The sequence below is a fragment of the Mycetomoellerius zeteki genome, unplaced genomic scaffold (assembly GCF_001594055.1).
Source record: "Mycetomoellerius zeteki isolate Tzet28-1 unplaced genomic scaffold, Tzet1.0 scaffold98, whole genome shotgun sequence".
Lineage (NCBI taxonomy): Eukaryota > Metazoa > Arthropoda > Insecta > Hymenoptera > Formicidae > Mycetomoellerius > Mycetomoellerius zeteki.
In genome coordinates, this window is record NW_017258021.1 from 361,024 (window position 1) to 388,384 (window position 27,361).

A 27,361-nucleotide genomic window follows, 5' to 3' on the forward strand; every position below is an offset into this window, starting at 1 on the left:
GCTTACTAATTTCTTCATCTGCTTCGCTGAGTTGTAAGTGAACGAACTACCTATTAAAGAGTATCGTCACATATTAGACATATTAAAATTTATAACTTTGCATACCTGTTTTCTGTTATTAGATCGATCAAAAAATATGCAAAAGCGATGGGAATTATCTTTGCACATTTTTCACGCAAATATATAATAAGAACGCATATATTACTCAAGCAGAGTAACAAATCACAATAACGTCAAAATGAATCGTAACTTATTGAAAAGTGACTTATAATAATTATTGTGGAGCTATTTTGACATGATTTTGATGTTATGACTTGTGTTTTACTCTTGAGTATCTATTCTCCTTGGCGTTATCTCATTCACAGCTTTTCTTCTTCAAATAAAAAATTAATTTGTTGTTGTATTATTAAATAACAATATAATACGGATATGTCTATTGAGTTTAGTCGTTCTTCTCTTTTAAAAATGATTTAGAAAGTACTCGAAATATCTTAGAGTATCCCCATATTTTTTCGGTATTGTCACCGATTTTTTCGAGATCGTCACAGCCGGCGCGAATCACGAATATCCCGCAAGCGTCGTCCGCGACGTCGGCCGTGGTGTCTATCCGATGTGTAAAGTTAAACTCATAAAAGAGAAGAATGGATGTCGCGATTATCGGTGTGTAGGGGGAGAGAAGGATTCACAATATACGCGGGGACGCGGGAGTAAGAAAATGCGAGGGCGGTTTCGTAATTGTGAATGGCGTGGGAGTTCATAAAGGTGTCGTCCGCATTCTGTGTGGTCGCGTTTAAGGGCGGTGACAATGGCGCTGACCAATAAATTAGGACGCCACGAGGAAAGAGCGCGCTCTCGATGCACATGGAGAGAAAACGGTGTGACGAGCACGGTCGCGGCGGTGAGTGAAAAGCTACTCGTTTTTCCTAAGCCGTGACGGGCTAAAGAGGAGCCTGCGGTCGCTGATGAATGGAGCGACAAGTGACCACGATATTGTACGGGGAACGGCTGTCTGCGAGCTAAAGAGAGGATCTCGACGCGCGAGAACTGACGTCTTCAGGATGAAAGAACTACGATAATTCATAGGCCACTTGTGAAAAACGCGTAAAATCGAGATATTTTTTCGCACGCCCGGGCACAAACAGAATTGAACACGTATAAAGGAACTGGTAGCATCTCGATTAAAGAAAACTCTCGCAAACGTTGATATTGATTTCAGACAGGTAAATGTTCGTTACGAAAATAGTAATGGATGAAATGTAATCTTCTTGAAATAACTTCTTTTGAGTGTAGTTACTTTTTTTCTAGTCACTTCCCTTGATTAAATTTTTTATGCTTATTTCTACTAATATAGATTAACTTTAATCTCGATTTAACTTTATCTTTCTTCTAATTCCTTATAGACCTAGAAAAAATAAAAAGTAAGTTAAACCAAGATGAAAGTTAATTTAAAAACGATCATTAGTTTTCTGTTATTAATATCATTGCTAAACGATTTTTATAGTTATAAATTACAATTAAAAGTCACATAGAAATTAGCAGAACAATTTAACAGAGTTAAATTATAATAAACAAAACAATACTGTAAGGGAAGATTCAATTTTGAATTATAATAAAAAATGATAACGTGGAAAGTATTTTTGCTTCCTTTTTTGCGAACCAGCAAATTATTTTTGGTTTGGTATAATTCTCTCATTTTCCGTTAATAATATTAATTGTCGCAATCAGTAAAGGAATAAATAAATCAACAGGCACGTTCACCGCGGGCGGTAACGCGCGCGATTATTCAGGGTGGTCTGCCGATTGTGGCATCGGAAACTGCAGCTAAAGCTGTTTGATCCGTGAACGAAAGATAGGGGGAAAAGCCGTAATATCATCATCATTATATTACGTCACACAGATGCGCAGATCAGGGGATCTCGAGACCGCCGTTTTTATATTGCGGTTACTGCGCCATTGTGTATCCTGATATTCACAAAGGGCCACAGAAGAACCCCTGCGGAGAGAAGGTCTACGGCATAGCAGGATTACTGATTGGATGGTTCCCCTGTCAACAGTTATGATAATCTGTACATACTTCCTGTATATCTTCCCTTTCCGATCACCTGTCAATTCTGCGAAGATATTTCTGCAGAAATTGAAAAATATGTCACACGAGTAGATCGATCATTACTTTAGCCCAAGGAATACACCTGTCAAAAGAGAGAGAAAGTCAAAATGATTTTATTTTGACGTCATGAAAATCAAAATGATTTTATTGAAAAATTTAAAAATATCGCAAAATTAAGTTGTATTTAACTACACTGAAAAAAATGCATGTAATTTTACATGGAAATTACATGTTCATGACTGGAAAATTGCCTAAATATGATTGGAAATTTACAATTTCCAGTAAATTTCCAAGCATATTTATATAATTTAAATAATTTTCTAGTCGTATACATATAATTTCCATGTAAAATTACATGCATTTTTTTCAGTGTATGACCATAGTCTATGGTTAAATACAATAACCATAGACTATGACCATAGCATATGTAACTATGGCCGATATTCATAGTCGATTCTTATTTCAAGACCGTCTTAAATAATGTCTTAAGACACTAATGCGGCCCTCTGATTAGTTCGTGACATCTTAAGACTGTACTTATAACTTCTTAAAAAGTACCGCTTATATGTTTTGCTGATTTCGTGCAACTGGAGAGTGCGTTGTTACCAATCATACTAAATTATAGTATATTTATAATGAAGTATAGCATGGGATATGAGATACACCCATATTTGATCCACGTTGATTTTCCACCTGGTTCACGGAGGATTAAGAGAGAAAGCAGGATATATTCTTATAAACTGCAGTAACAACCGAAAATCTCTACCTACCTTCCTTAATATAAAACTCTCCACAGACTCTCTCTCTCTTTTAGATACACAGATATCTTTTCAAACCTACATGAATATGTAGACTACTTTAAACTTGTAAATTACTAGTATCTTCTTTACTATTAACCCCAAATATAAAATATGGCGTCACAAATTTTTTTAAAATTCTTGCAAAGCAAACGCTTACTATTATTCAAATTTCTCCGCTACATATATATATATATATATTCAAATTATCCCACTAATTCAAATAGTATATATAATAATAACCGTGGCAATATGGCGGCATATGGTATCACGTTTTTATTGGCTTAGAAATGAATGCGCAAGAGCACATCTGAGTTTCTTTAACGACGATAATCAATAAAAATTCTAGCGACTTTTATTTTTCTACGATATGAAGTATAATGTGTAAAAAATGTTTTATATAACAGTTTTACTTAATATTTAAAATTACTTTAAAGTTAAATTAATATTACTTTATTATAACTGTAAAATTATTTTATTCATTAATATATAGGAAAATATTTTATATTTTATTTGTCAATTCATTTAATACGAAAAATTAGTAATATATGTAAATTTAGTCTGTTTCTGCATTTAATATTTTAGCTCACTCTGAACATAGTATAATTAGCAACATAAGGTACAATAAAATTGACATTAATGATGTCGTTATTGAAAGTGAATATGTATCGGCTGTCTATTTGTTATTCCTAAAAAATTTTGTAAAAAAATTACCAATAATTGTTACCTTCATGTAAAGTGACAGCGAGCATTAAATTATTCATATGAGGGAAAATGTTGGCAAATCATGCTGGAATCACTAATAGTCTTGACAGTGCTGAATTGTATTTTTATGTTCAGTTCCACAGTAACAACCTGCGCATTATGGTAATTTTTTACAAACTGCTTTTTTTGTTGCAATTGTGCGTGATTGTTATTCCTAAAATGTATGAATAAAAGAAAAAAATACAAATAGTTGTGGGAAACTATTATATAAATTACATATGAAAAACAAAAATAAAATTGTAAATTGCAGTTCTTTGTTATCATACAGGTTACTTCCTTACATAATATAAACAATTCCAAGTATATATATTTAAACAAAAAATAGTTTCTCACATACATTTGAATATATAAGAATATAATGAGATCTTGAAATTTTGATTTTTAACAATAATAATCTTAAAATAAACAATATATATTTAATAGGACTCTCGAATTGGTTTTCCGGACTTATAAATGTAATTAAACTACTGTAATAATATCACAAATTAAATTAAATTGGACCAATTCGCGCGCGGTTCGAATGACTACAAATATGGTATATATGCATGTACATATATAGCATATATATAAAATTCACATTGAATTATTTAAACATTAAAGATCCAGCTTCGACCGTTATAGGCATTTATTTTCTAGTTCATATGATTTTTAAGTTTACAAGAAAAATAAACAGAAAAGTACGATCTGAGTATATAGCGGCGTAATCTTGCTTTTATATGATATATAGGATATAGCAAAGCAAAAAATGTATAATGTAATGTTTCATTTAACTAGAATTGAAAATTTGTTTTATCGACATTGATAAACTTCGGGCGTCACGTCAGCATCCCTTAAATATTAAAATATATGTGCTATTAATAATTTTGTTGCACATCAGGTGGCAATATCAGGGTCATCGTTGTTGTCCTAGAAAAACTACTACTCAACAAAAATTCGATTCAAAGAGATCGAAGAACTATACTCTACAAACTGCCAAAAAGTCAAGGAAATCAGATTTTGATGGCTATGCTAAAGTTAGCAAGTCTGGTATAAATGGTAGCAAGTACAGAAGTAAAAAAAGTCAGAAGAATAGGTCTAAAGATCTGGAATATAAAAAAAGAAGCAAACAGAATATATCATTCATGTAAAAAAATTATATTTTATATTATTGTTCTTTACTTATTTTCCTATTTTTATGTTGCTACAATACTTGCTTTTAATATATTTTTTTAATATCAATTTACAATTTATTATTGTTTATATTGAATATTCATTTCAGAGATGGACTGGAAGTAAGAAAGTTCGATGAAAAGGCCAAAATGTCAGAGGCTTCTCAAACGATAAATGATACAAAGTCAACGGTCGTAATGGAATTTTCAACAGTCCAAAAAGTTGTGCAGATTGTCGACAACGATCTTGATATTAATTCAGTGAGAGCTCCTTTTAAAGAAATTGTCATTCAAAAAGATATTGCAGACAAGAAGCGTGATTATAATGTTGAGCAAAATTTCAAAGCTAACATAGCTACTACTGACTCTTAAATTGTTTTGTAACAGATTAATAAATTAACGATATAAACTTATTATATAGACATTTTAAATTTTAAGATAAAGATTAAAAACAGAAATTTTATAAACATAAATGAAGATTATATACTGAAAAAAATGCATGTAATTTTACATGGAAATTATATGACTGGAAAATGCCGACAAAAGCCTAACATTTCAAAATTTTTAGTCTTATTTGTTGTATTCAAGTTTATTTAAAAGAAAACACAAATATATATGGACAAATAGCTCTTCTTAAACCTCCATCGGCAATGTAAAATTCTCACCCTTTGTCTGTAATCTGGATCTTCGAACTTCAGTGCAAATTTTTATATTGTTCTGTGTATTGTATAAAAGTCTAAAAGATTCCTATATACTTGCATTTGTGAAAACTTTAACGAGTTTTTATTATCACAGAAGTTAAATTATATTTTACTTATTCTTTTATACATTTAAATTTATCTATTAGAATTCACAATAAAAAAATTAATTATTCCTTTTAAAGTTTTACATTGCGGAGAATTAATGAATACGAATGATTTTAAAGATAGTACATATCTCTCTCTCTCTCTCTCTCTCTCTCTCTCTCTCACTTAATCGATATAGTTATTGATTTTATTGTTGAAAGAATTGTTCAACATTGTTCTTCATCGTTCGACGTTTTTATTTCATTGTTATAATCCACTTTTATTTTTAATTCTTGATGCCCCTTGTTTTTACCTCAAGATCTTTTACAAACATGATATTCGCTTTTATTTGCTTTTAAATTTGCATTTGTGCTATTCCTCTTGTTTAAAGAATCATCCGACTTGTAACTATTCGAATGTTCAGCTTGTTTGTTACATATTAGTGAGGTTTTCCTATTCTTTTCCAGCGTACACTGATGCATGTTCCGACATTCTCCTGATTGAGCGCATATTTTTTCCCTATGGTACAATTGACATTCTTGTTGATCTTTACGATTACGTTCAAAACAAGAAGAATTTTTGAATTTCCGTCGCGCATAATCTGAGTCAGCTTTCACGCATCTCGGAAAATCGTGCGAACGTACTTTTCGATGTTTCTGCTTCGGCTTTCTACGTACGCAACATTCGCTCGAATCCACTCTTCTAAGATTCTTTGAAAATCTTGGAAAACTGAGAAAAGAGGAATAATTTAAATAAAGAAACACACACAGAACAAACACTTGTATCGTTTGCAACCCACGATTTTTACGAGCTCGTACCATACCGAAAAGAGGATACACCAGATGCATGTTATGCAAGCGCTGTTGCATATAGTAATACAGTCCACCATCTCGTGAGAAACTTCGCATTTTGTGATTTACGATGACGTTTACAGGTTCATATTCCAATTGATAAACTTGATTTTTTTAGATTTAATAATAAAATTACCCCAATCATCGACGCCGCAAATTACATGCATACAATAACAACGTATAATAATGATTAACATATGAAGTATAAGTCTATTAAGCCTGTCAAGCCTGTCAACTGCAACACTAAAAATATGCTAAAAATAGTGTTAGGACGCGTTCACACCTTGACGGAAAAGTAAAATAGCAAAAAGCAAAAAGCGGAAAAGCAGTGGCCAATCACAACTCGAGCTGGTAGTAAGTAGTACAAAAAGCTGAAATTGTCGACTATCAGCGCGAGTTCTGATTAACTGCTGCTTTTCCGCTTTCTGCTTTTCCGTCAAGGTGTGAACGCGCCCTAATTTCATCATAGATTTTTTTATGAATTCCATGGTCTAATTCCATCATGGAGCTAAAAGATGGAGCTAAAAGAAAAGATAAGCTAAAAAAAGATGGAACTAAAAGATGAAGAAAAATGGCTGAAAACGGAGCTAAAATTTTCGTTGATTTTATGTCACATCACGAAATGTAAGTATCACTATAATTTTTAAACGCAATCGTTGATTTCCAAATAACTTGGGATGTTAGAGATTATCGCGTTATGCAGCTGTGTTTTTCTTTGATAAGCTTTTGTGCTTCAAGTGTAAAGAATTTAACCTACTTATTCTTGCATTCTTTCAAACTGTGTAATTTGCTAATTTTTAATGTTTAACCAGAAAGCTGTAGTTTAGAGCACTTTGAGTATAAGTAATAATAAATTATATCCAGCTAAATTTTATATTTGTGCCTTGAATGTTGCGTGATTAGATTGTTGATTTTACAGTGCATTTGTTGATAATATCGTATTACAATGTTAACGCTGTAAGTGCTGCAGTTTATTAAATGTTGGGAGAATTAATTTATACATCTAATATATTAATGACTTTATTATAATTCTGGTTTACTTTGCAAACTAATTATGAAGTGAAAAGTAATAGTAATAATTAAACAACGCCTTTTAAACACTCATTTTTCTTCAGCTAATGATTTGCTTTTAAGATCTAGATCACTGTTGATTTCACAACCTCTGTCCTGTTAACATATACTAATAATATTTTAATGATTGTTTAACGTTAAGGCTTCTGTTTACTTACTATCCCAGTTGCAATTTATTGGCGATTATACTCGTTAAATATTGATGATGTAATTATGCTATTAGGGTACTATCTCAGATTGTGACATCAGAAGCGAGAAAATACATAAATACATATTTATATGTGTTTAATTATGTATATTAAACTGGTAATTTGGTATAATTAATGTTTTATCTAGCAAAGTACAAATTCTTCCGCAGATCGCTTGTTTATCCCAGTGAGTGTTTCTTCAAAAAGTCTCCCAAAATTTATTACCTTCATATGAAATCAATAATTGTAACCTACTGGTTTACTTTGTAAGCTGGTCACGTCGGCGAAATTTCGTTACGAAAACGTCGAGATATACAGTTCGCACTCTCTATTTAATCACGCATTTATTAGGTGTTAAGAGCTTGTGTACGTGAATTTTCTTCATATGCGGCATGTTATATGTGTACGTGTACAATGTTGAATGGTAGGGAACTTGGTGTATAACTAGCGCGAGGAGGAGAGGAATCGTTTTGTTTCAAGCAGATAGAAATCCTAAGCGGACAGGAACTGCAGAAGGTACTTCTTCATTCTTCAAGTTGGCCTCCATAATGCAACATACATGTGTGCTGTGATTTTTGCATCATGCCTGTGTGATGTTTCGCCATCTATTGCGAGGTAAGTGTCGTAATATCTAAGATCGATCTTCGAAACGTGCTTCCTTTCAATCTATAATATAAATAATGATACAAAATATAATATAAAATTGTAAATATGTATAGAATTCATTAAATTGCTTTCTTTTAATTCTTCGATAAAATCTATTTTTTTAAAAAGGGTTTATGAAAAAAATAGAATTGTATATCTTATCTTGGTCTTACAGAATAATATTTACATATAGAATTTAAAAACCTTTTTTTACATTATCCTTATAAAATTTGTATAAAATTTATTTTTATTACATAGACTTTAGATTAAAGAAATTTAATATTTAAAATGTTACTTTATTAGCTTTCCAATCAGGCAAGTTTAATTTCACATTTATTCATTCAAAAGAAGGGAAATGCACGATCATTCATCTTATATCTTCATTTTCGTATTTTGTAATTATCTCTTATCTAATATAGTTATTCCTATATCAACTCATATTTACTTGTTTATCTTCTCGAGATTCTACTACTATCCTATCTTCTCTAACATAAAATTTCTCTTATGTATATTACCCACTCCAATTTTCTCCGGTTTATTAGCAATATTATTTGCAGTTGTAATATTGCTGATAAACGTGATATAATTATATGAAAATCAGATCAAGTTGCAACTTGCTTTGGTTGGAATTGCTTGCAAATTACTTAGACTTTAAATTAGAAATTTGTAATGTTTTTATTCCAACAATCTTCATATAAAATCTTATTATAATTATCAAAAAGATCAAGATTAATTAGTCGGTTATGCTCGTATCGTCCTTTCTTTTCGCAGTTAAGTTATTACAATAGCGAAAATTTATTGATTAATAATTACGAACTATTTGAACTATTTTGCTTTGTAGCTTACGTAACATGAAAAATGTAATAAATATTCAAATTTAAAGACAAATTTGAAAAAATAAAAATGGAAAATTTAATTTACTGGTGTTAATTTAATTTTTTAATTTAAATTTAATTTTATTGAAAGCGCAGTAATAAATATGTTTAAATTCTCCATCTTTCGTGAACATTATTCGCGATAACGGAGAATTGTCGTGAACTAATCGGTTTAAAAAAATTGCGCATTCAAAATTTGGAAATAATTGAAATGAGGTCATCCGCAAAATCGAATTCACGTTACGTACGCTCTCTCTTGAGTTTCTCTGACTCGCCCATGTACTGTGTTATTTCCTTTATTACTTCACCTTCGTTCGTTAAGCATATATTTTAAAGAGATAAATATCGTTTACGTTTAACATTGAGACTGAACGGAAACGTCTTTGCATCAGTAAATAAATTGCTGATTGATATGCGCGTAATTAAGTACCTAGATATTACGGCTAATTTAAATGTGTAAATTATAACCTCTGCAGAAATATGATATGTGTAAATTAGCGATACTAGCACAAAAACAGTAGAAAAGACACGAATAATATCTAAATTATACGTTTTCTGCATTCTGTTTGATACTTCAAAATTTTTTGACTATAAAACTCCGTTTATCATGATATTTGCAATTTGTGATCAAATATTTGTTCGTCAAAATGAGAAAACCGAATTGTTAAGATGTATGACTTAGTGCTATCTTTACCTATTCTGATAGGAAAAATGTGAAAACAAACGATAGATGTAATCCTGTATCATCCAGCAAATATCAATGATTAGCGAAATTGTACGTTTTTTTTTAAATAAATGTTACAACACTCCAGCAAGTTTATTACTTTAGTGTTTTATATGTGTTGTAAGTTATGCTAAAGTGTTAAAAAATCTATCAAATTGCTACATTGTAAGTGTGTATAAATTGTGAAAATTTTATATTAAATAACATCCTAAGTGTGTATAAATTGTGAAAATTTTATATTAAATAACAAAATGATTGTAATAGTAATAAAAATAAAATAAATAAAAATAAAAATAATTTTGTGACTGAAAAATAAATCAAATCTAACAATTAAAATGCCTATATGAGCATCCGCGATTGTTGGTGCGTAAATAATAGATTTATAAGACGATAAAATATAATTAACAAATAATTAGAATGTACTTATCACCAAGTTGTCTACAAACGTTTTAACTCTGGATTTAAGTCCTCCTTAATGTCAGTGCGGAAGTCAAGTACAAACTATTGGATTTGAATCTTTCTTAATCTTAGTGTAGAAGTGAAGTACAAACAGGATTGGCAAACGTTATTTTTCAATTAATTTGCCGTTACTTTTTATAGTAAACAATTTAATGACAATGTTATAATTTTTTATGACGGTAACGCTACCCAGGAAAAAATGAAGAAGATTTCACTATATATACAGCCAATTTTTGGTTGCGTTCGCCTATCCGCAATGTCTGTATAGGATTTCAATTGGCTGCTGCAATCAAAAATTGGTTGCTGCAACCAATTAAAAATGCTATGACATATTTTACCATCTAATTTGCTGCAGCAGCCAATCTTTTCTTTCAGTGTATAAACGCTAAGATTGTGCTTAGGTTAGAAGAGTTACTTTGAAAAGTAACTTGTCACTATTACGCGTTATTTTCTGAAAAAAAAGTAATAAGTAACTAGTAACGCGTAAAAAGTTACAAGCAGCGAGTAAAAAGCAACGTATTACAAATTAGGAGTTATTTTTTTCAGTAACGAGTGACTCTTTCAACGTTACGAAATAACGATTGACTTTTCTAACTCTGATGTTACCATCACCGTCATAAAAAATTCACAATATCATTACCAAATCATTATCGTAATAAGATAACGCTCAACAAAGTAATGACATTACAAGTAACACGTTATTTGCCAACCCTAAATATAAACTACTGAATATAGTCGGTAATAGTAAAAAATTACTGAAAATTCAGTAGTTTGTGTTTGATTTCTACAATGAAGAGGACTCGATCCAGAATCAATACATTTTCTGTTAACTTTGTTGGCACATTTCAATTGTTTGTAAATTATATTTTCCCAGCACAAATTTCCCAAGGTACTAAAGACATTCCAGAAAATGTCCTGTTTGTTCTAAGAACATTCTCATGCAGGAAGTTTCTCGGATAAAATGTATACGGGTTATTGCCTTATAAATATATTGTTTACTTATATAGACATTTTCTACTCATATTTAATAAAAATAAATACTTATATTAATAAAAATAAATTTATATGATTTCCATTACAGTAACAATCATACTATCAGAATTATTCTTCTCTTGCATCAAATCTTGCAATCCTTGCATCTGTGGCTAGACAACAATATCGATTCAGTGATTGTCTCAGAAAATCATGACGTTGTTACCACCAACGCCGGCGCAACAGAAACGTATAGACAAGGAACTTCCATCTGATCCGAAAATGAGAAAACAAGATATCAGAGCGCTTCGAGAATGGCTTTCAAAACAGCCGCATTTGCCGAATCACATAGGTTTGTTCTTAAATTACTCATAATCATGTTGATAAAATAATGTGTTATTTTAATGGATATAAAAGTATAATTTCAAATATATTAATTATAATATGTAAAATATTGAAAAGTATTTAACCTAAATGTCTAAACTAATAGGGAAACAAACTCAAATACGTTTCCTGTCAATTTTGATGAGCTTTGGATATACATATTATAAGTTAAGAGATTTGTATTTTTTTATAAATGCTTTTATGTACATTATTAAGATAACGAAACACATATTTGAAAAAATTGACTTTTATGTTTTTTTTAAGCGTGTAACATCGAAACAAGAGGAGATATATATGTTTTTGTAATATTTCAAAAATACTATATCTATCGTGTATTCAAATTTTTTTAAATGTTACATATTTTTTTAAATTTTAAATAATCCGTTTAGCAAGAATTGCAAATATTTATTAAAATAGAGAAAAATAAAATTCCTGCCAACAATGAGATTTCAAATTAAATACAATTACATACATTTAACAAAAAATGTGTGAAGTTTTGCGTAAAGGAATGTGATCTTTACATACATCTTTCATTTATTACAGACGACAACAAACTAGAGAGATTTCTTTTCAATTGCAAGAACAGCATTGAGAGGTGTAAATTAATCTTGGAAAGATACTACACCGTCCGAACATCCTTGCCGGAATTTTTCACCGCTCGCGATCCGCTGTCTCAAGATATTCGAGACTCTTTCAATAGAGTGTAAATAAATCTTAGATTTTTGATATTCGAAACTTCTTCAATATAACGTAAATAAATTTTAGATTTTGTCACGAAATTGACTAAAAAAGGAGTTAAAATAGCTAATTTTAAATTGACAAATCGGAAAGTCTTAACTAAATTTACTGTTGCATGTGTTTCTAAACAAATATTTTTGTTAGAGATTATTTCATCCTGCCATCATTAACTGAGGAAGGGTACCGTGTCATCATCTGTCGATTACGTGACACCGACGTGGAAAAATTTTCGTTTCAAGCGTTAGTGAAACGTATTTTAATGATACTTGATATACGTTTGATGGAAGAATTCTGTTTGTCCAATATTATAATCATAGATCTCGAGGTATGATAGTGTTTTTATTTCGACATCTTTTTTATTTTGTATCTTATCGTTATTCTTACAATCTCAAAATCATAATTATTAATATCATAATTTATCTAGGACATTATTTTTAATAAATCTTTGACATTATTTCAATAAGTTTAAATTTCGTTAAAGCGAAATATCCGTTGCTTTAATACATGTAACTTTTTACGATATAACAAATTCATATGCTGATATTTTAAGGAATATATATATATATATATACATGTATATATACATATTATATGTATATATGGTTGGGTATAAAGTTGTGGGAAAGTTGCACTTAAGCGCAAAGTACATCGAATACACTCCCATCTAGTTATGTTGCTGTTACTTCGAAAATAAATGATTGTGGGTAGCTTTATTAACGAAATCTAGTAAGTAAAAATTAAATGGTGTAAATTCATTAAAGAAATTTTTCATTTCTAATTTTTTACTCCATATTATTGCTTTAATCTTCAAAGGTGTATGAATTATTCCTAAATTGTTCATCAGTGACTATCATCAAATATAAATATAAAATATCCGTAATTCATTTTAAAAGAAATTTGTTTTTTAGGGATCTAGCATGGCCCACTTCACAAAATTCATTCCGACGCAATCTATTGTAAAGCGGGCAATGTTGGCGGTGCAAGATAGTATGCCTTTCCGATTGTCTTGCATTCACTTTCTTCACGCACCGTCGTTCATCACTGGTGTAATCAATATATTTTATCCACTTTTAAAAGAAAAATTGACTCAAAAGGTAATGCTAAAGGTTTTAATAAAGTAATTGTTAGGTAAATGAGATTGAGAAACGAACGAAAAATGCACATAAGTATAAATTTTTTATCTTTGCAGTTTCAATTTTTTAACGGTGGTGCGGAAGAATTATATGTTTACATGAACAAAGATGTATTACCTAATGAATGGGGTGGCAAAGCAGGCACTTTTCAAGAATTAAATGGTAAATACATAATCTTTTTTATTTTATACGTGTATTTTAAACAATATTAATTTTATCTTTATAAAAGCGTTTCTGCTTCATGTATTGTTTATAAATAAAAATATATTTATAAACAAAATCTTCATTAATTAAGTTTCTATCATATTAATATATACAATTTCATAAAATTGTAAGAACAGTTTTTAGGTTTATATGATATACAATATTACACTTTATTTCTCTCATTTATAGATGCATGGCAAGAAAAAATTGAAAAGAATAGAGATTGGTTTCTACGGGATGAAAAGTTGAGTCGTATAAATGAGAAGGCTCGTTTACCGGAATCGAAATCATCCTGTCTTGCAATGGACATCGAAGGAACTCAAGGTTCATTTCGAAAGTTGAATATAGATTAATGATATTCTTATTATAAAAATTCGATTAAAATTAGCATATAATTTTAATCAACTAATAAATAAAATGAAATTTAATGAAATTACGGTTTTTAAAGCAGTAATGATTTTATATTTTTAAAAATAAAATTGTATGTACCTCATACGTGGAATTTAGCGCACTCTTTGGAAAATAAAATAAAAATTTATTTGAGAACCTATAAGACTAATTTTTTATTTAAAAACACATTTATTACTAAGCTATTTGTTACTAAGAAGAAAAATTTGCAAAACATTTAATAAAGTTTTATTTTTATTTATAAAATTTTATATTTTGAATTTACATCAGTTTATTATCCGATGAACAAAAAAGCTCATATTCTCGTATTTCATGATACTAGTCTATAGATAGCGCCACTTCTATGCTTATCGTTGTGTGTTATAGAAGTGTATTTCTTAAACACATATTTTAAAATTATTTTTATTTTTATTTCAACTTTAATAAAATTTATAAAATAATTTAAAATATGGTAATAAATGCCTTTACATATGTTTTTTGTTTAAAAGCATATGTAATAATAAAATAAGAAAAATAAAATTTTTAATAAATATTTCGTGCTTAAAAAATATTTAAAAAATCAATGCATATAAAACATCAATACATAACTGTTTTTTGAAAGCAATCTCACGACAATTTCAATACATACATCGTCTTATGAAATGAAGATATACGTACGAAACGAGGAAAAAAGAAATTACACAATTATATGCAAAAACTGTAATTGTTGAGTATAACATTTAAAAAAAGTTGAGCGCTATAATTTGCATGACCCAGATACAGTTATCGATGTAATAGTGGGCGTCTAAACGTCTTGTACTAGCCTGTCAGCTAAATCAATTTATTCCGGCTTATTTTATGCAACGTAACAAAGATCATAAAACGCATTTATCATAAATTATCTGTGAATTATGTTACTTTTATATATGTCCAACAGTATAGTAACATTAAATAATATAAACATGTTTACATATTTCGACTCAGCAGATTTATTTTAAATTGTGAATCAGTATATGCAAGTTTAGAAAGATAAAATGTGATTTACTAATATTATTCATCATTAAAGAATTCCATTTACAACATCAATCTGCTATCTTATACAGGGTGTCTGATAAGTTTTGACAAAGCGCTCGTATGCAGATAGAGTGGACTAAACTGAATCGAAAAGTTCTCTATCATTTTGCAATTTTTGCAGTAGTGAATGAGATATTAATTTCTAAAGATTGTCGAATAAGCCGGTAAAATCGACGTATAAGACAACTTTAAGATTTCTTTCATAGTTCTTTATAAAATATCTTAAAGATGTTTTTTAAAAAACTGTTAAAGGTATCTTAAAGATTTTATATGTATTTCAGACATTCTACTCATTGGGTAACTAAAAAACAATTACGAAAATTGCAAAATGGTAGTGGACTTTTCGATTAATTGTCAGTTTAGTCCGTTCTATGTACACACGAGTGTTTTGCCAAAACTTACCGGACATTCTGTATATAAACTTTTAATTTTGAAACCAGAAGATAATGAAAATTTTTATATATATTTTATATTATATTTTTAAAAGAGTTTTTCTCAACCAGTAAACAATTAAATTTACAAGCTATTGCAGTTTGACATCATTCTATTCGGTTAATTTTTATATACAATAAATAAAAAAAGCAAACAGCCACACACAGGATACTGGTAGTAAAAGTCATATATTTGAAATTTGTTCATTAATAATAAGATCATATACGTTTCGGCTACGATCTGGCTATCCTCAGTATATAAAAAGGACAGATTAATATTAATTATAAATTTCGGTATTGTAACGTAAAAGCACAATGACATTTAATTTTTATTTGTTTAATCTTCAAACTTATTAACTCAAAAATAAATTTAAAAAATGCTTTTAATGTCGCCTTTAAAAAATGATCTTTTAATGTCGCCCATTTGCATTTAAATGATAAAATTTCTTGAATATGGAGATTAAATAACAAATTGAAGATAGAGTACAAAAGTTTCATTACCTTATTAAGGTATAAATTTATTTTAACAAACTCAGTTATGAAATTTTATAAGAAATTTGGTTGATAATTTGGTAGGCTGATTATTTACAAGACAATTAATTATTTATGATACAAATTAAATAAAGCTTAAAAAATACATAAATACAAAGTTAAAAAATAATTCCGAAATATCACTTGCTTGTATCCAATGTTTTTTAATTAATCTTCTAGTCTTATTTATACTGCAGTTATCGACTTTATGTCTAATAGTAACGCCTACTTCATAAAGAAAATATAAAAACGATATTTTCATGTATCGTAAAAATATTTTTCAAGAGATGACTATTATTAATGTTTCTTCAGATAGTATCAAATAGAAATGCAAATTTCAAGTAATAAAAAAAATTGTCGTACAAATAATACAAGGCGAAATACCGCAGTAAGCTAAAACGACGTCTGATAGTAACTTTATGACTGCCGCAATGCACAACGTTGTCTTCTTTCGTCCTCGCTTAACTAACTTAATAAGCTAATGATGCTCGCGGCCTGATGCATCGAATAATGCCTCTGTTGAATCTACTTTGATTCGTGCCGAATACGGTGTTAGGGACGTTTGTTTGTCGCTCGTATTGTTGAAGAGCGCGAATCGCGTCGTATATTATAACTTTTTCCACTGTTTGCTATTTGAATACACTGTAAAAAAAGTGTTTATTTTAAGATATTAAAAATGTTTTCTTATTTCCGTTTTTTAAAAGATATTTTAATTTTAAACTTTTTCAATAAACAAAACACTAAGTGTTTGGATTTAAAACAGGCGCATAGTGTTGTGTTTATTGAAAAAGTTTAAAACTAAAATATCTTTAAGTGTTTAAAAAACGGAAACAAGAGTAAAACATTTTAATATCCTTATAAAATTAAACACTTCTTTTTTAAGTGTAATTATTTTCTTCATTTCATACGCTTGTCTCAGTAATGTAATATTCGTTCTGAGCACAATGGGGGATAGTCGAGGAATGCAAGGTGCACACACCTTGTTTACACGTATCATTTACACGTTCATTGTTGATTTCTTTTGTTTAACCACTTGAAGTCTATTTCCAGCTCCTTCCTATCTTTTTTATCTTGATGTATCGCAAAACTCAAAGTACGCATTAAGATGTTATCAAATATAATTTTCAAGGCGATTTTGTGCGAAAGTCTTATTTATGCCTCATTAGCTACTCCAGTTTGTTACGTTGTTACGTCACAAATGATACATTCATTGTTTATAATGCGATTGATAACAGTATTCGATGATAAATAATTGTACTCCGTGTACGACTCAAGTTTTGATTCACCTCGCGCGTGCTCTGCATACCTGAAGAATCTTAAACAACGCAATAAAGGCGGCTCAAGTTGCCTCGCACGTAAATAAAATGCATACGTACAGACGAGTATTTATTGCGCGAAGAAACTGCTTTCGCGATATGAAATATCGCTGCGTGTTAATAGAAAAGTGACGTTTAAAATTAACAATTTTTCAGTAGAGCATTTTTTAAATTCTAAATTAGAGCAACATATATTAGGATAATGAATATGCATTACTTCATTTTCTTTCCATGTTACACTTTCAATTATATCCCAGTAAACATCAAGTAACATAATATTAATGTTATAATTTTGTATTCAACTATATAAGTGCAATATAACGTATATATATATATATAACACATGGTGTTATATATCTATACATAACAGTTGCATTGTTGAGTGTGTTATAACATTTAATCATTGATATTATATCGTTATATATTACTTGTAATTAGTGTTTATCAGGATGTATTTTATTATATGCATTCTTTAAATGTGAATTTTCAAAATTTAAACTTTATCACCTTAACGCTAATTTCTGACTTGTATCACTTTTTTATCAACACGGCATATATATGTATACGAAGCGTTTTTAATAAATTTACAGGTCACAATAATGTCAAGATAACGCAATAATTAAAATTAATAATAACTGATCGAAAAATGTTTTGATAATTATCTTGGCGCCAGTTTGATGCCATTTCGATGACTTTTTCTGCTTGAGGTTGAAGCGATTCTAATTATGCAAGCACATTAATTCTGAAGAACGTAGTAGATAAACAAGTCAATATTTATATACAGAACGACGCAATATGTTTTCCGTGTCGTTTTTTTTTTTGCTAATTATATGCATTAATAGCGCGTACATCGCTATCGGATACCAATGAGGCGCGCCTGGTCATAAACCGCTTAGGTCGGAAAATTGTTTAGCTTGCATGTATAAATATCCACATGTTGTTTATATTGCGTACGTTATATAAGCGTCCAAGTATCTCAATCGATACTATATATACATATTTATCGTTCGTATCAGAATATTATGCTTGCTATTCGTAAGTAATAAGAAAAGAATCTCCCCCCGTCCTCCTGTAATTCTATACTTTTCACAAAAGTAGAAAAGATGAAATACAGTAATCTTGATATACAAATGAAATATTTAAAATATGCGTAAACAAGAAGTGTGTAATTTTAAGAAGTTAATGTATGCATAGAACGGTAATATATTCATAGAAAACGTAATGTTATACTGGAATTTTATCAGTTATTTTATCAAGTAGATGATAGAGTAGTGTAGTACAATTTCGAATGAAATAAAATTTGAATCCAATGTTTGAAGTTCAAGCTTGGTAACCTTCTCTTTGTGTGGAGGGTACTGAAGGGTACCAAAATAGAAAAAAATCAAATTTGAATTGAAAATTGGATTCAAATCTGATTTTATTCAGAATGTACCATGTTCAAAATTGTGTATCACCTTACCCTATTATTTGCTGATTCCTGCGGAGATCGAAAATAGTACTCGTAACAATCTCTCAAGGTCCCCTTCCATTGACTTCAAGGTAAACTTCGCGATGTAAACTGCGTGGCAGACCAGTTAGTTCCGTGGACGAATACATCGTTGCTCAGGTATCGTAATGTACACAAAGTGCGACGTGCGTCAAACGTGGATTACTTATCAATGGGTCGCATATTTGTCCTCCGCGGTTGAAGTCAACGCATTAATGCCTCATCGCGTATAAGGCGCCGTTTTCCGTGTCGCGATTTCAGTTGCAGCCGAACAGTCGGCCGAAGGAATTTCACGTGGAGTCGACTTGGCGAGAGAAGCGATTACGTGGGAGGACACACGTTGCTGCATTTGATTGCCTCAACGCGTGTTTGTCACTGCTTATTGGTACGTGCAAGACACGCGATCACCATTATACGCGTGTTCGTGTAATTTCACGTATTAGACTTCCTGCCGGTCTCCCGCTGTGTTATGTAAGTACTATTACCGTGTACGTGTCGAAAGTCAGGGCAATTAATTAATCGGTTAAATACCATCAACGAATATATACCATGCATTCTTTATTGTCTCTACCGCAATTTTCGTAGGACTTACAAGAAGTACGTATAAACATTTGTTTACTATATACAGTAAGATTGTATTTTTTTAAAGACAAATTTGATGCACAGCTGGAAAATTTGTTTAAAATTTTACGCATTTCAAATAATCCACATAGGATCGTATTCATAATCGTAATTTAATCTGAGATTCGATTTAATTAGGTTTAAATTGATTTTTCATTTGAAAAACGCTCTTCAAACCACGATTTAATAAATCCGATTGATTCAAACTTTGGTTCAAACCTACTCATTTGAAATGAGGATTAATCGTGGATCGATCTACAACTATGAATATATGGACATTAAATTTATTAATTTAACACAAGGGAAATATGTTAGGAAATAATACAAATATTATATATAAACAATTAACAAAAAAATATAACACTGTCACAATTTGTAAGCAATTCTTTAGTAAAATTAACATTAATAATATGTTAAATTAACATTAAATAAACATTAACATTAACATTCAACGCAAAAATTTTAACAAAGACTAATTTTAATATAAATACAAAATATTTTTACTGTGTGACTTTGGAGATTTCAGATATAAAGAATGATTAAAAAATAATAAATGAAGAAGACTTCTTGACTATCTTCAGTCATAACATGTTTGCTCTTCTTTTAAATATAATTTATTCTACTTAGAGATAACAGATAATACTTAATTTACTTAAGTCGTAATATATTCGTAAATTAAAAAAAAATAGCAATGACATCAAAAAGACATATACTCCAGATATATCTTCATATTGAAAAAAGTGTAATTATATGTATGAAATTAACGAAAATGATTATTAATATAGAATTACAGTAATTTAATTTAAAACAGTTTTTTATTTTAAACAAACCCTGCGTAAAAACACGTTAATGAAGTAACTGATTTTTATTGCGGTACTCGAAGGTATAATATTTACGATACGTTGATTTGCATCGACAGATTGATGATTATTCAGCGCGATGAAACGTGATGTGTCAACGAAGATGCACGTGATCCACAATTGCGGTCGATCTCGGTCGCGTCGATAAACATTGGTTTCCTCGCAATCAGCCGGAGTTTGCGAGTTGCGAGGTAAACGCGGTGCACTTTTGCGTGTCTTCGTTGTATTGCTGAAACCCTATAAAAGCCTTTCATTGTTTCGCTATTACATTCGAGAACGTGACCTCTGTAACAATTAACAGCAACGATGTGGAGTGGATGGTGGTGGATCGCGCACACAGTCACATCCCTGCCGCACAGCGCGGCAGTAGGGTGGATTGATTTTTCGCCCCCTTGACGTCACAACGGATCCAACATGCGCGTGATGGTTAAATAAGGTGCCAATATCGATACCGATGCACATTGCCTACTGAATGAGGGATAAAGTTTGTTACTCCACAACCAGTCACTTACGATGGCTATTTTGTCGCTCATTAGCAGTAAATTATCTTTACTGTTGAAAGGAATGTTATTGGTGTCATAATACAATGTAACAATCTTTTATTTTATCATTATCTTATTGTTTGAAACAAAAATGTTTTAATAGGTAGCTTCAAAGATAATTTTGTATTTAATTTATATAGATATAATGTAAGTGTTATATATATGTATTGACACACACACACACACACACGCGCGCGCGCGCACTTATACATATTTAAATAAAATTCAATTTTAAATATATTTTTTCATATTTTTGCTAATAGTTTTAAATACAAACATTATATAAGCATTTATATCTTATTTATATTATCAATCAGTATTAAAAAAATTATAATTATAATCTTTTGATAATTCTTATAGAATAGAGATCATATTAATTGAAGACCAGACGCTCGTTTAATTTCAGCTTACTAACAATAAGGTTGAAATCGGAAAAGGAAGAGAGTAGAGTGATTATACGGTTGAGAATAAGTTAACTTATTGCTCTATTCGAGCTGGATGAGGCTGTTCGGAGTTCCATTCAGTAAATTCCATTGACGATGATCAAACCCTTTAAGTGTTGCTAACAGCTATTGACACTGACAAGAAACAGATATAGAATGGCTATATCAGGGGAGGGAGGATAAGGTCTGACTCATAGAAGACATAGTAGAGCGAATAATGTTTCAATATGAGTGCGCTCGTAAGCGCCCCTCTCTTTCATTAAGAAGAAATAAATAATAATAAGTTTGCTATTGCGCAGCACCATCAAATAACTTCCTAAACGAGAGATGTTAACCTGCAACCTTTTTCTCTCTAGCAAATTTGTCAGATAAACAAATTAATTAATCTCCTTCATTTCTTTTACTTCTTCACTTATCTAAAACCTTCCGATATAAAACGATAGATATACCCTCGCTGCTCAAATGAGGTAACGGTTTCTTACACATTCATACTTCAACAGTTCAATTAGCGAAGATGATTCCGATTTAATCAGATATAAATCTCAAAGAAGAAGCAACAAAGTGTGAAAAATTATTTCAATTATCGTAATTATAACGCAATAGACTGAATTTCAGAGATTATTTGAGAAATGTAATCTGAAGAAGAGCACGTCGTTGCAAGATTATTTCAGAGAACTTCTTTAAAAATGGTATTTCTCTAGGGAGAGGTTTAGGAAGTGAAATCAGTATATACTGTGTAGCATATCGCTGCACATCTCGCGAGAGAAAGATATTGTTGAAGGGACGAACGGTGGGTTGCGAGACGCGTTTATGTATAAAATAACACCAAGATCACGTCGATGGGCGGGAAGTCAGGTAGAAACGGGGAGGAGAAGGCGGACGAGGGAGACGATGGGTACCAAGGGGTGGTTGTGGTTCGGATGCGGGAGAACGTCGGGGACGTCGGGGTCACGGTGGGTTCATTCAGCGATGTGCAGTTGGCCGGGTGTTGTCTGACCCGTCTCAGCAACCGCTGTTCGAGTTCTCTCTCTTTCTCTTTCTCTCATCTTTCTCTTCGTGATCTCTCGCGTTCCCTCTCTAGGCTTCATCCGCCGGCGCGTTAGAGCCATTCTCCCTACCCTTATTCTACCCCAACCCGTTGTACGTACGTTCTCATCGTCGTCGATGGCCATCGGGGCAGCACCGAGCGAACGCCCGTCGACGACGGCGATCTTCCCATTGTCTCTGCACCGCCGGTTTCGCGGCTGCTTGCGGCCGATATACACCGCGCACGGTACACGTGCGTCGACATGACGGCAGCGCGACGTCCGATCATCCACGTCGTCCACCTGGCCGAGCCTCGACGGCAACGCGTGGTGGCGACAGAGTCAGCCTCGACGGTGGTGGCGGAGGCTTCGATCGGCCGACGGCTCTCGTAAGCAGGAGGTGGGTCAACTCGAACTCGCGTTCGAGCGGTCAGTCATTGACAGGTGGTGCGCAGTTCTACTCGATTCACGCTCGAACGAGCGATTCTTCGATGTGTACGTGTCCTCTCCGCGTGGAGGGATCCGTGCGCGTCGATTCGTGGACGCTAATCGGCGCCCTCGTGATTTATTCGCCTGAGGGCAAGGCGGAGAGAGGAACGAATTGACCGAATGGCCGAGAGAGAGGGTAGGAAATCGTAGGGGGGTGGTGAATGCGCAAAGCGGGCTTGCGAGTCAAAGAAACGTCAGATCTAGAAAACGGGGGTCTCTCTCCGATCGCGTGTTGACGTGCTCGTCCACTTGGAAGTTGCGTGACGATTAATATCTCGTCGCGAGATCGTAGGAAATCATTGGAGAACGTGCGCGTGAGGAAATTCTTCTTCGTGACCTTCGCTAAAAAAAAAAGGGAGAATCGGCGAATTTATCGCCGATCCGAGCACAAATCGTTAATCCGGGTGTCGGAGTAAAGGTCTGATGCGGAGCGCGTTTTCGGTCCGAAGAGAGTGCACGGGACGTATTTCTTCCTTCCTCGCCACGGTGGAATGCCCCTCCTCGAACGCCCGCCCTGTCAGGACGTCAGCTGGAACTTGCGTGGAACGTCCTGGTTGCGCGATGTGCCGCCGCTGCAGCTTCTAGTCCGTCGCCGCGCTCCGACTGACGACGGCGGTCGCAGACGGGAGGTACGAAGAAGCGGCGATCGTTAGACTTTTACCCGTTACCGTTACACCGCGATTCGCGACGTGGTGCAATCCGCGTTCGCCTACTCTGCGCGGAGGGAACTCCGGCCCTTACTCTGGCACTGATAAGGGAGACATCCGCTCGAGTCGGCCCCATCGTCAACAGGCGGGAGTGCTGCACGCGGGTAATTTCTCGACGAGCGTCGACTGAACTCCGTCTCCTCTCTCTCTCTCTCTCTCTTCGCTACGCAGTCAATTATATATATATATATATGCATATATATATATTCTACACTCTATACTCGCGCGAGAGAATGTGTTTCCTCACCAAACTCGTCGCGTGTATTCACGTAGCATTCATTAGCTGAAGTGCAGCTGTCATCAAGAGAAAAAAGAGAATGAGAGAAAGAGAGAGAGAGAGAAAAGAGAAAGAGCTTAGATTACATGCTAGCTCGTATTACATGATTTTTGTAATTTCCTCGATGTCATTCGGCGGAAATATACGTTGGAGAGAAATGTCAGCAAGAGTGTCGAGAAGGCACTTAATGCAAATTGTTCACGCGTAGGTCCACCGTACTCCGGCAGAACGAAGTCATAATCGGCGTCGTTGTCTTCGTTCCAGCTGCACTTCGCGCGGTACTTGTGACGTATTCGCGAGTCGAAGACCACTCGTCCCGACGAAATTCTCTCTCGCGACGCCTGCATCCCACGCTGATATTCGAGAGGAAAAACGATCGCAACGGGATTTAGGTGCTCAATTGAACGTCACCGTGTTTGGCGTCGGTGCGCGTTACGCGCCGTGTGGTCGTGACTATTATTCCACCTATTTATCTCTAACTTCTCTCTTTCTCTCTCTTCAGCTATCTGTCCGTCTCGCTTTTAACTTATATAAGAGAGCACTGTCTGCAATGTGAGGTGAGTGCGAACGTCCCCGCCGCGATGCAGAGGCGAGCCTCGAACTTGCGGCGCCCCGGCCTCCCGATCGTTAATGTTGCCATGAACGTTAGGATCGTTAACATTGCGGCTAGAATTAACATTAGCGCGTGTTAGTTAATATGCCACACACACGTGCCACGCGCAGCGTGGGCATACACAACGTGTCATTTCGTTATATACATACATCATGTACGTTTTACATTATGTATACAGAAAGAATGATGTTACTGAAGTAATTTAAACATTTAGGTATCGTTTTGAAAATTTGGACTTCAAAATAATTCCTTAAACAGAACAAGTCACGATAATGTCAAACTGATATTAAAATGAATCGTTATTGATTGAAAAGTAATTTTTAGTATTTGTCGAGCCACTTTGACGTCATTTTGACGTTATGATGACTTGTGTATTCTACTTTCTACAGGAAATTCAAGCATGATAAGCAATGCTATTTTATTGAAAGTTTTAACATTCTAGCACACAACTTCTACAGAATTATTTTCATAATTCAACAAAATTATTTTCAGATTTGTACCTAGTTAAATTTTTAGACACATCAGTCGACACCAATTGAAAGTAATCACAACATCAATGTTATATTTCGCATTCAACAATCCGCGTTCAACAGAAAAAGCAGCTTGATAATTATTGTAAAATTCTTTAATATTGTATGATTGGTCTTGTCTTTAGTTTCTGACTGGATCTAAATATAATAAGAAGATTCATATTAAGAAGATTCTCAAGTTTAAAAAAATGGAGGGGATTCATGTGTGACATTTTTTATTTTAATACAAGTGCACGAAGGATGCAAATGCCATTACTATTTTCTAAAAAATAAATAATAAATAAAATGTTAACAGTATAACTATAATTTGTTATTCAAAAATATTTTTTTAATAATAAAAGTAAATATTATTGCGGAAAATATTGATGTGGAAAAGAAAAATTGTTTATACTATCGTTTAAATTTAATTTAGATGTTGATAATTCTGGTGGAAACGACATTTCACTAGTGTGACGTCATATTTAAAAAGAATTAAGTAATTCAAGAACATTTCATTAAATTCTATTCTTTTATATTCATATAACTCTTAAAAATTTTTATATTTTATTTACAATTAAATTATTGAAAACCTTTCTTCTCATAAGAATTTAAGCTATTTTAAAAAATTATTTAAAGAAAACTATACTGTTAAAAAATCTGAAAAAAATTTATGAACATCTACATGTTAATCACAAATTTATTCTCAATATTTGATCAAATCTGAAGAACTTGCTTAAAAAATTTGGCAACAATTGCAAAGGTGATGCTATTTTTACTGTACGCAGCTATTGTAACTATTTCGTTAAATAGTAATACGATGAATTATATTACATTTATATTAGTGAGCGCGAAATTATAACATCGATGTTATATTACTTTTTGTTGTTTCAACTGGGTACTTCAGCAAAACCGTTCTTTCCGCCTACATTATTTCATCGAACGATTTGCTACCTCCATTCGCCGTTGTGAGTGGTTAATATATTTCGTTCTCATCGTAATAATCTTGTTATTACTCCAACAACCTTATTGTACCTGGCTTTCCTCGTCGCCACGGTCATTTCCTCAAACAATTCTGTGTATTTCCTCGTAATTGGCTGTTCGCGGCGATACATGGAACCGATTACGCTTCGAGTAACCGTTCGCTGGAACGCACGGCGTACCAATGGAGATCGGAACTCGACCGTCGACCCACAGCCGCGGCACAGTTAAAAATTGATTTATGCCCTCCCTCTAACATTATATGAGACGCGTCGTATCGCTCGGCGTTGCGGCATATTCGTGATCATTTACCCTAACGACCGCCACCGATTGCTGCGTGTATCGCGATTTAAGCGGCGCGTGCCAATGCCGTTTGCGATCCTATCGCCTGTGTCGCGAGAGGAGTGTCTCATTGTCAGTTTCTTCTCCCGATCGACGGCGATGTCGGAGAGACAGGCACAAATAGGGACGTCGGAAACGTGATAGACGCCACGCGACGTAGATACAAGACGCTATCGACAGGTGATACACGACATGCGATATGATACGATTTCCGGAGTATATACCGCGTAAAGGAGCTGTGTGCGAATTCATCGTCGCAGAGAGTTCCGTGATTAACCGCTGAAAGAGGTCGGGAATAAGAACACCGTTTACCTAATTAATACGGCCAACGGACGCGGCTCAGCCGTTACGTAGCTCGTTGACCCCGCGCGCAATTCTTGGGGTGTATCCCGTTTCACGCATAATGCGCATGATGTATCATTTTAATATTTCGTGAACAAGGTCCACTTTTGGACTTGGACCGTCCTTCGGCCGGATTGATTTACACTCGAAACCTGTAATAGAATCTGGCCGCGAGATGACAGACTTTTGATTGGCCTGTCGTTTTTGCCAATTTCAATGAGTTAGAATGAGTAAGATAGTACACTGAGAGAAAAATGTACATGCATATTAAATTTTAATAAAAGCTGGGCTCCAAAATTAACTGTCAGTAATGAAAAACTATAGTGTACGTAACGTAAACTACAGATTTTCAGTGATCGGCAGTGAATTTTGGAACATAGCCAAATATTTGTTTAAACAGTACTAGCTAAATATTTACTAAATGCAAATATGTATTTGTTTGGAACCATTAATTTGATCTATCATGTTTTTTATTTCGTAAATATTTTCTCTAAATCCTTTGAAGTCGAATCTCACTCTAAAGAGTGAAAATTGAGATAGTT

At 32.8% G+C, this 27,361-nt stretch overlaps 4 protein-coding genes across 10 annotated transcripts in view; 3 read left to right on the forward strand and 1 right to left on the reverse strand.

Annotated features, from left to right (window-relative positions):
• The first annotated feature begins 3,575 nt into the window (after positions 1–3,575).
• LOC108730829 (uncharacterized) lies at positions 3,576–5,189 on the forward strand. Its single transcript, XM_018460756.1, has 3 exons — positions 3,576–3,771; positions 4,547–4,792; positions 4,928–5,189. The coding sequence occupies exons 1-3, from the start codon at positions 3,692–3,694 to the stop codon at positions 5,187–5,189; spliced, it is 588 nt and encodes a 195-aa protein (XP_018316258.1). The 5' UTR covers positions 3,576–3,691.
• A 655-nt stretch (positions 5,190–5,844) lies between these two features.
• Positions 5,845–6,589, reverse strand: LOC108730965 (uncharacterized). The gene is made up of 2 exons (XM_018460971.1): positions 6,421–6,589; positions 5,845–6,331 (listed from the first exon to the last, which is right to left on the reverse strand). The coding sequence occupies exons 1-2, from the start codon at positions 6,489–6,491 to the stop codon at positions 5,917–5,919; spliced, it is 486 nt and encodes a 161-aa protein (XP_018316473.1). The 5' UTR covers positions 6,492–6,589; the 3' UTR covers positions 5,845–5,916.
• Positions 6,590–7,055: 466 nt separating this feature from the next.
• On the forward strand, positions 7,056–14,199 carry LOC108730933 (alpha-tocopherol transfer protein-like). Its single transcript, XM_018460914.1, has 8 exons — positions 7,056–7,077; positions 7,984–8,327; positions 11,497–11,739; positions 12,315–12,474; positions 12,654–12,834; positions 13,418–13,603; positions 13,699–13,804; positions 14,036–14,199. The coding sequence occupies exons 3-8, from the start codon at positions 11,601–11,603 to the stop codon at positions 14,197–14,199; spliced, it is 936 nt and encodes a 311-aa protein (XP_018316416.1). The 5' UTR covers positions 7,056–7,077; positions 7,984–8,327; positions 11,497–11,600.
• A 4,864-nt stretch (positions 14,200–19,063) lies between these two features.
• The window catches only part of RhoBTB (Rho-related BTB domain containing), a 25,448-nt gene continuing 17,150 nt past the window's right edge, over positions 19,064–27,361 (forward strand). For 2 of the 7 annotated variants that reach the window (XM_018460907.1, XM_018460913.1), the window contains exon 1: positions 19,065–19,542. The gene's annotated coding sequence lies outside the window, so the exon portion shown is untranslated. Of the gene's footprint in view, positions 19,543–22,331; positions 22,963–23,461; positions 23,863–27,361 lie in introns of those variants that run through there. The other 5 variants (XM_018460912.1, XM_018460910.1, XM_018460911.1 and 2 more) reach the window with 5 other exon arrangements.

Coding starts and splice junctions, on each gene's coding strand:
- LOC108730829 (XM_018460756.1), top strand. CDS start 3,692: ATGCTGGAATCACTAATAGTCTTGACAGTGCTGAATTGTATTTTTATG. Junction 3,772..4,546: donor GTAACAACCTGCGCATTATG/GTAATTTTTTAC, acceptor GTTGCACATCAG/GTGGCAATATCAGGGTCATC. Junction 4,793..4,927: donor AAACAGAATATATCATTCAT/GTAAAAAAATTA, acceptor TATTCATTTCAG/AGATGGACTGGAAGTAAGAA.
- LOC108730965 (XM_018460971.1), bottom strand. CDS start 6,491: ATGGTGGACTGTATTACTATATGCAACAGCGCTTGCATAACATGCATC. Junction 6,332..6,420: donor TGTATCCTCTTTTCGGTATG/GTACGAGCTCGT, acceptor CTCTTTTCTCAG/TTTTCCAAGATTTTCAAAGA.
- LOC108730933 (XM_018460914.1), top strand. CDS start 11,601: ATGACGTTGTTACCACCAACGCCGGCGCAACAGAAACGTATAGACAAG. Junction 12,475..12,653: donor CGAGACTCTTTCAATAGAGT/GTAAATAAATCT, acceptor TATTTTTGTTAG/AGATTATTTCATCCTGCCAT. Junction 13,604..13,698: donor AAGAAAAATTGACTCAAAAG/GTAATGCTAAAG, acceptor TTATCTTTGCAG/TTTCAATTTTTTAACGGTGG.